The 8,839-nt window shown below is 47.5% G+C and overlaps 1 protein-coding gene across 1 annotated transcript in view; it reads left to right on the top strand.

Moving 5' to 3' along the window:
* Nucleotides 1–4,864, top strand: part of PANX1 (pannexin 1) — a 53,479-nt gene extending 48,615 nt beyond the window's left edge. The window contains exon 5 of the mRNA XM_061120824.1: nt 270–4,864. Within this exon, the coding sequence (XP_060976807.1) occupies nt 270–349 (80 nt within the window). The 3' untranslated portion in view covers nt 350–4,864. The remainder of the gene's footprint in view (nt 1–269) is intronic.
* The last annotated feature ends 3,975 nt before the right edge of the window (nt 4,865–8,839 follow it).

An 8,839-nucleotide genomic window follows, 5' to 3' on the forward strand; every position in this document is an offset into this window, starting at 1 on the left:
TCACTCTTGCTCATTTTTGTTTTGTTTTACTGGCTTATCTCCCTGTCCCTCTGATCATCTTGTTGGTCATTCTCTGTCTCTTACAAAAGGGACTGGGAGTTTATTGAGTTACTTGTCTCCCTGACCCACCTTCAGCTGCTCTGCAGTGAAGCTAAGATTAAGTGGATAAGGCAGAAACCAACAGCTAGATTGATAGCAGAGGAAAAGTTAGTGCTGATGGAACCTGCCATGGGATTTCCATCATAAATGCTTGTTTTCTGTTCTGGCAGATTTGAGTGTACACAGTGAAACAAAAATAAATAATAAAGAGAAGAATGCCCGACAGAGACTTCTGGACACTTCTTGCTGATGATTTTTGTCCTGTGAACTTCCAGTGACTTTGACCTGGGATTCGTTTTGGCTACAGCACCTCTGGCAGGCGCCCAGCTGATTGGCAGTAAATGGTTCTCAGCAGAGGTTCTGAGCGTGTCTTACTGAATCTCTGGTGGAAACGATGGTCAACAAACATTGTGGAGGGTGGTTCATGAACTTCGTACGAGACAACGTGGAAACAACTAAGCCTCGGCAAGTGTCTACGCGAAAAGTGGTAAGGCTAGTTCCAGGAAGAGGAGTAGTGCTTTAGTGCCACAAACAAAATGCCTTTCTGTGCAGATGGTGCAAAGAACCTCTGAACTACAGAGAGCAAGGACTTGGGGAGCTTTTTGTTTTGTTTTATGGGATGATAATGTCAGGGTATAATTTAATATGAATCTCATCTATGTCCCAATGACGGTTGGAGGATAAAACATTCCCTGACTGACTCTGGACCCATGGGGGTCTCTTCCTGGTGGTGCCCTACACTGGGAGAACCGCTGGCTTCTGTTCTCATAACCAGGCTCTGGGCCCTGCCACCTGTCACCCGTGGCCAACTGAGACCCTCTACCCACCATGTGATGCCCTGCGCTGCAAAGGGCAGTGGACCCAAGTGCTGCTCTGGCTGAGAACTTTGTTAATAAGGTAGAGTCGAAAGGATGTTTAATTCTTGACTTCCATACAGGAAGGAATGCTTGTAAATGAACCCAGTGGGGAAAGCAAGCATACAGAACAAGTTAAAGTGGCTACTTTAGAAGAGGTTGTCTGCAGGGCATTCCTCTGTTATCAAAAAGCATTTGAGACAGGATGTTACTGAGGCAAATTCACAGAACACAGAAGGCTTAAAGTGAGGGACATTTTTTGCCTATTATGATCAGAATGTATAAATGACATTTGCCATATGCACATTAACATGCGCTCAGAGCCAGAACAATTTTGCAGTTTATTTATATTTAAAAACATCTTTGAAAAATTCATTTAATTTTAGAATTGTATGATATCAGAATTGAGGCCATTTGGGAAGAACATTCTAGCATTAATGTGGAATTATAGAATAAATGTTACAAATAGGTATATTGTGTATCAACCAAACATTATTTCGTAAACATTCAAGGCTGACTGGGAATATCAGAAACCTTTTCCCAATTCCAGTCATGTAAATAGATCCCAACTATGTTTACATTTTATACAAAATTCTTAAAAAGGACATCTGTGGACCTTCCTGTTTTTATTCTTGGAAAGTTAAAATTAGTACATTGCTACTGAATAATCCTCAGGAGCCTCAAAGTTTATGTGTGGCTCTTAGGGGCAGTTGTTTACCTGATCTAATTACATAAGCTGCTCTCTGCCTTTCAGAATATTCGCAGAAGTGGATTTTATTTGTGCTTCTGCGATGGTTTCTGAGATGGAAAGCTAATAATAAATATCCAGAATTCAATCAGTGTTTTAAATTATTCTTACTGCATAATATTTATTACCCTTGAATTATAGTGTGACTTAGAAATGTCGGTAATCTAAATCATCGATTTTGCTACTTTTTTATATCACTGTATCAGATGTTGTATTATAGTTCTCTCCACCTGTTTCTTTGTGTAATTTGAAAATTTTCTGAAATATAGTTTTCTATAACTTGATTTTTTTCCCCAAAGTTTCAGATTCTTTATAGACTGCCCTAATTTATAGTTTGAAGTGGATATGTTATTTTAGGAAATCAGGAACTCTCTCAGCCCTGTGACATGTAATTCTTTAATTAGAGCCCTAACATCTGTGCACCCTCCTATCCCTACTCTCTGAGTTCCAGTAGCATCTGTGATGTCCCAGAGGTCAGCTAGTGACTGGCTGCGTGGATGTGAATAAGGCCGGTGCCCACCTTGGAGGAATTCAGAGACTAGTAAAAGGCAGTGAAGACAGAGGCAGGTACCAAGAGGAAGAGTAATAACCACAATGAAGGTCCTTCCAGAGAACTCCCAGCAAATGCTGTGTTCTTGGGGAACACAATACTATTTTTCTCTTTCCCATCATTTCTAGCTAATAGTTTTGAGAGTCTAGTTATTGTTTTTCCTGGAAGTTCTTTAGCCACGTATCCCCCAAGCTGAAGCTTGAACAAAACAGTAACACAGACAGTGATTCTGAACAGAAAGAGCTCCAATCGCTCTTTGTACCTTACCTTGCAGGACATGGGGAACACAAGCCTGGAGGTACATGATACTGTCCATGAACAATCACGGCAATAAGAGGCTAATGGGGACGTCTGGCCATACATTTTGACTTGAGGAAAAGCGTTATTAGGAAAGTTAACTTCTCCATCCACTGCTGGCTTTAGGTGAGGACTACCTTTGAGCAGATTCCCAAGGATGAGGAATCAATCATTGCTTTACAAAAGGGGGCAAACAGATCCTAAATGACCACTGCATGTATCAGCTAACTTTGTTTTCGGCCAGTGTCTTCCTAATAAACCATCACATGTCCTCTCACCCAGGCTTCTAGCGCCAGTGTTGGGTCTGCGGTCTGACCAACCATTCTCAGAGCAGTGTCCGGCTCCTCTAATTTCACCAAATAATGGGCAGACACTCTCTTAAGACAGAGGCTCTTAAACTTTTAGGAGGTTACAAACCCTCTTGTAAATATATTTTCTAAAGCTAGGGACCCTCTCCTCAGACACACATGCAATGCTAAATACCCTTGGGGTCTTCGTGGTCCATACCCCCCAGGTTAAGAAGCTGGCTCTAATGGCTGGGGACCAAGCCACGTGGTAGGGAGATTCCCGTAGCCCTTGTGGAAAGTCGCTGCTCCCAGCAGTAAGTCAGGTGCTCATTTACTGATTAGTGTTTACACACTTAGAATGAGCTGTCCCCTTGAGTAAATGACAATGTTTCCTCAAGTCAGACTGAAAGAGTCCGTTAAGAGAGCGGGGGGTGGGCAGTAGCCCAGCCTGATCAGGGGTCTGCGTGGACCGCGTCCTCAGCCTCCAGATCACGGCATCGTCCCCTGCAGCCAGCCTCGCTGGGCTGGGGGAGGGTGGGCATACCCCTGACATGCACGATGCTTTGTCCTACTTCGTGAGCGTCCTGGGAGAAATGGAGAAATGTCCCACATTGTATGGCAGGTCCTGTGGGGTGTTTGTGTTTCTTTTGTGGAGGCTTCCTGTTCTGGGCACCCTCTCCTTTGCAAGGATGAGCTAAGCTGGGACGGCGGCAGGGCACTGCATGCACTGACCCTGTGAGAACTGTTCAACGCTTAGAGCTAGATTGTTGCACAGCTTTTAAAATGCATGCGTGTTGGTTTCTTTTGCTTATTTCGTTTTAAACCCATTGCCATATCACAAGTTCCTGAACAGTGACTGGCATGGACTAGGCATTCTGTAAATACTTGAACAAAAGAACACACCATTATAATAAATCCTAGTTTTTGGACAACTGTAATTTGATTTTAAAAGGCAAATGGTCCTCTGCAAGTCAGGGGAGGGGAGGCTTATTTAGCCTCTTGCTGGAGAAAGGATCCGTTCTGCAAATGGATAGATTTCTGCATGTAAGTAGTGACAGTTCTTAACTTTTATTTTGGAGTGAATTGTGATCCTTTCCATGTTTAATACAAGTTTTCAGTGTTGCCTCCCAGTGATTAGGGCAATTGAAGTTATAAAGGTCTCTGTAATTTCCCAGAATAATTTGAAAAGGGATGTTGACTGAAATGTGCAATTCTGAGTAATTTCATCTGAGGGTACTAGGATGAAATGGCTCCTCCTGGGCAGTCATTGGCATTTTTGTCCTGTTTTTCACAAGTTAAGTAAAACCTTTGAGAAAGTTTGGCAAAGATGACATTTGTGTCATTTATGGAATGTAATACACGCTCATCCGTGATTGGTTTGTCCTGCCTTCTTTAGATGAAATGTATTGTGTTTGGGGATTCTCTTTTTTGCTGTAAGAATACTTGTCTCTTAATGCACGTGATTTGATCAGTCATTGTTCCTAAAAGTTGTAAAAGTTTCTCTTGCCTTGAATGCTTTCTCTGTGCCTCATCAGAAGAGGAAAAAAGAATTCTGCAATGTCCCAAGAGTTTTCTACAAAAACTGAAGCCATCAGCTCCTCTTTAACAAGTTGGCTTTTTTTAGCACGGTAATGACAACTTAACGGTATTCCATAAAGTGGTGCTCTAGGCATAATTTACATTCTTTTTAATGACTACATTTTTTCAAACCTTTTAAAGAAAAATATATATATTTTTTCTTTCTGTTTCATTTGGAAGAATGATTTGGTTTCTATTCCACAGAGATTGAAGGATTGGAACAAATTACAGTCTTAGAAAATGACTGTTAAAAACCAAGAGCCTTGACCATTCTATTTCATATTTCCACATAAGTCACCTGTCCACGCCTTGCCTTCTGACCATGCTGATATTTAAGGGGAGTTGAAAGGCTGAACACCAAGGTTACTGTGTCTATACATAAAAGTGAAGTGGTGTTTTTGTTCTGCACTGTTGTGTCTACCTTAAATAAAACTTCTTTTCTAATGAAAAATGTGCCTTAACGTTTCTTGTCTTCGCTTCAGGGAAGATGTGGCAGAAGATGAGTCCCGAAATGTCTTGAGGCCTGTACCTCTGCTGGATACCTGAGATTCAGTAGGCTTCATGACACACACGAAAATCCAGCTAGCTGACAGTAGCTAAAGGAAAAAATTCCTTGATTAAGGGCCCACAGATTCTGGAATTTCTAAAGCAGAGATCACATGCTTTCTGATAGGGAATTGTTTGCCTTTGCATAGAGAGGAAGGAACAGAGGCTTTGTGCTGCCAAACATGGGTCTGCCTGCCTCCCTGTCTCAAGAAGGGGACTGTGTTGTACAATGGTCAATTAATACAATTGACTGTTGTGGGTAATAAATCAGCTGCCTAAAATCTTAATACAGTGCCTGCCCCATGGTGAGTCTGTAAGTACTAGCTGTAACTGTCATCAGCTCCTCCCCCGCCCCACTGTTCCCTAAGGGGGCACCCCCAGGGAGCTTAGAGGTTGTGTTAGTCTGTTGTTCCATAACATTTTACTACAACCATCGCAGCTTAAAGCAACACATATTATTATCTGGCAGTTTTCTGGGTTAGGCGTCTGAATATGGCTGAGCTGGGTCCCCTGCTCAGGGTCTGACAAGGCTGCAGTCAAGGTGTGGATTGCACCTGTGCTCTAATCTGGAGGCTCTACTGCGGAAGGGACTGCTTCCAAGCCCCCTCACCCCGAGTTGTTGACAGATTTCATATCCTTGGGATTGTATGACTGCCTTTTCGTTGACTGGAGGCTGCTCACAGGTCCTGGCGTGTGGGTTTCTCGAGTGTGACTGCTTACAACTCACAGGTCCTGGCGTGTGGGTTTCTCGAGTGTGACTGCTTACAACTCACAGGTCCTGGCGTGCGGGTTTCTCGAGTGTGACTGCTTACAACTCACAGGTCCTGGCGTGCGGGTTTCTCGAGTGTGACTGCTTACAACTCACAGGTCCTGGCGTGCGGGTTTCTCGAGTGTGACTGCTTACAACTCACAGGTCCTGGCGTGCGGGTTTCTCGAGTGTGACTGCTTACAACTCACAGGTCCTGGCGTGCGGGTTTCTCGAGTGTGACTGCTTACAACTCACAGGTCCTGGCGTGCGGGTTTCTCGAGTGTGACTGCTTACAACTCACAGGTCCTGGCGTGTGGGTTTCTCGAGTGTGACTGCTTACAACTCACAGGTCCTGGCGTGTGGGTTTCTCGAGTGTGACTGCTTACAACTCACAGGTCCTGGCGTGTGGGTTTCTCGAGTGTGACTGCTTACAACTCACAGGTCCTGGCGTGTGGGTTTCTCGAGTGTGACTGCTTACAACTCACAGGTCCTGGCGTGTGGGTTTCTCGAGTGTGACTGCTTACAACTCACAGGTCCTGGCGTGTGGGTTTCTCGAGTGTGACTGCTTACAACTCACAGGTCCTGGCGTGTGGGTTTCTCGAGTGTGACTGCTTACAACTCACAGGTCCTGGCGTGTGGGTTTCTCGAGTGTGACTGCTTACAACTCACAGGTCCTGGCGTGTGGGTTTCTCGAGTGTGACTGCTTACAACTCACAGGTCCTGGCGTGTGGGTTTCTCGAGTGTGACTGCTTACAACTCACAGGTCCTGGCGTGTGGGTTTCTCGAGTGTGACTGCTTACAACTCACAGGTCCTGGCGTGCGGGTTTCTCGACTGTGACTGCTTACAACTCACAGGTCCTGGCGTGCGGGTTTCTCGACTGTGACTGCTTACAACTCACAGGTCCTGGCGTGCGGGTTTCTCGACTGTGACTGCTTACAACTCACAGGTCCTGGCGTGCGGGTTTCTCGACTGTGACTGCTTACAACTCACAGGTCCTGGCGTGCGGGTTTCTCGACTGTGACTGCTTACAACTCACAGGTCCTGGCGTGCGGGTTTCTCGACTGTGACTGCTTACAACTCACAGGTCCTGGCGTGCGGGTTTCTCGACTGTGACTGCTTACAACTCACAGGTCCTGGCGTGCGGGTTTCTCGACTGTGACTGCTTACAACTCACAGGTCCTGGCGTGCGGGTTTCTCGACTGTGACTGCTTACAACTCACAGGTCCTGGCGTGCGGGTTTCTCGACTGTGACTGCTTACAACTCACAGGTCCTGGCGTGCGGGTTTCTCGACTGTGACTGCTTACAACTCACAGGTCCTGGCGTGCGGGTTTCTCGACTGTGACTGCTTACAACTCACAGGTCCTGGCGTGCGGGTTTCTCGACTGTGACTGCTTACAACTCACAGGTCCTGGCGTGCGGGTTTCTCGACTGTGACTGCTTACAACTCACAGGTCCTGGCGTGCGGGTTTCTCGAGTGTGACTGCTTACAACTCACAGGTCCTGGCGTGCGGGTTTCTCGAGTGTGACTGCTTACAACTCACAGGTCCTGGCGTGCGGGTTTCTCGAGTGTGACTGCTTACAACTCACAGGTCCTGGCGTGCGGGTTTCTCGAGTGTGACTGCTTACAACTCACAGGTCCTGGCGTGCGGGTTTCTCGAGTGTGACTGCTTACAACTCACAGGTCCTGGCGTGCGGGTTTCTCGAGTGTGACTGCTTACAACTCACAGGTCCTGGCGTGCGGGTTTCTCGAGTGTGACTGCTTACAACTCACAGGTCCTGGCGTGCGGGTTTCTCGAGTGTGACTGCTTACAACTCACAGGTCCTGGCGTGCGGGTTTCTCGAGTGTGACTGCTTACAACTCACAGGTCCTGGCGTGCGGGTTTCTCGAGTGTGACTGCTTACAACTCACAGGTCCTGGCGTGCGGGTTTCTCGAGTGTGACTGCTTACAACTCACAGGTCCTGGCGTGCGGGTTTCTCGAGTGTGACTGCTTACAACTCACAGGTCCTGGCGTGCGGGTTTCTCGAGTGTGACTGCTTACAACTCACAGGTCCTGGCGTGCGGGTTTCTCGAGTGTGACTGCTTACAACTCACAGGTCCTGGCGTGCGGGTTTCTCGAGTGTGACTGCTTACAACTCACAGGTCCTGGCGTGCGGGTTTCTCGAGTGTGACTGCTTACAACTCACAGGTCCTGGCGTGCGGGTTTCTCGAGTGTGACTGCTTACAACTCACAGGTCCTGGCGTGCGGGTTTCTCGAGTGTGACTGCTTACAACTCACAGGTCCTGGCGTGCGGGTTTCTCGAGTGTGACTGCTTACAACTCACAGGTCCTGGCGTGCGGGTTTCTCGAGTGTGACTGCTTACAACTCACAGGTCCTGGCGTGCGGGTTTCTCGAGTGTGACTGCTTACAACTCACAGGTCCTGGCGTGCGGGTTTCTCGAGTGTGACTGCTTACAACTCACAGGTCCTGGCGTGCGGGTTTCTCGAGTGTGACTGCTTACAACTCACAGGTCCTGGCGTGCGGGTTTCTCGAGTGTGACTGCTTACAACTCACAGGTCCTGGCGTGCGGGTTTCTCGAGTGTGACTGCTTACAACTCACAGGTCCTGGCGTGCGGGTTTCTCGAGTGTGACTGCTTACAACTCACAGGTCCTGGCGTGCGGGTTTCTCGAGTGTGACTGCTTACAACTCACAGGTCCTGGCGTGCGGGTTTCTCGAGTGTGACTGCTTACAACTCACACGTCCTGGCGTGCGGGTTTCTCGAGTGTGACTGCTTACAACTCACAGGTCCTGGCGTGCGGGTTTCTCGAGTGTGACTGCTTACAACTCACAGGTCCTGGCGTGCGGGTTTCTCGAGTGTGACTGCTTACAACTCACACGTCCTGGCGTGCGGGTTTCTCGAGTGTGACTGCTTACAACTCACAGGTCCTGGCGTGCGGGTTTCTCGAGTGTGACTGCTTACAACTCACACGTCCTGGCGTGCGGGTTTCTCGAGTGTGACTGCTTACAACTCACAGGTCCTGGCGTGCGGGTTTCTCGAGTGTGACTGCTTACAACTCACAGGTCCTGGCGTGCGGGTTTCTCGAGTGTGACTGCTTACAACTCACAGGTCCTGGCGTGCGGGTTTCTCGA

Source organism: Dama dama, chromosome 2 (assembly GCF_033118175.1).
Source record: "Dama dama isolate Ldn47 chromosome 2, ASM3311817v1, whole genome shotgun sequence".
Classification (NCBI taxonomy): Eukaryota; Metazoa; Chordata; class Mammalia; order Artiodactyla; family Cervidae; genus Dama; species Dama dama.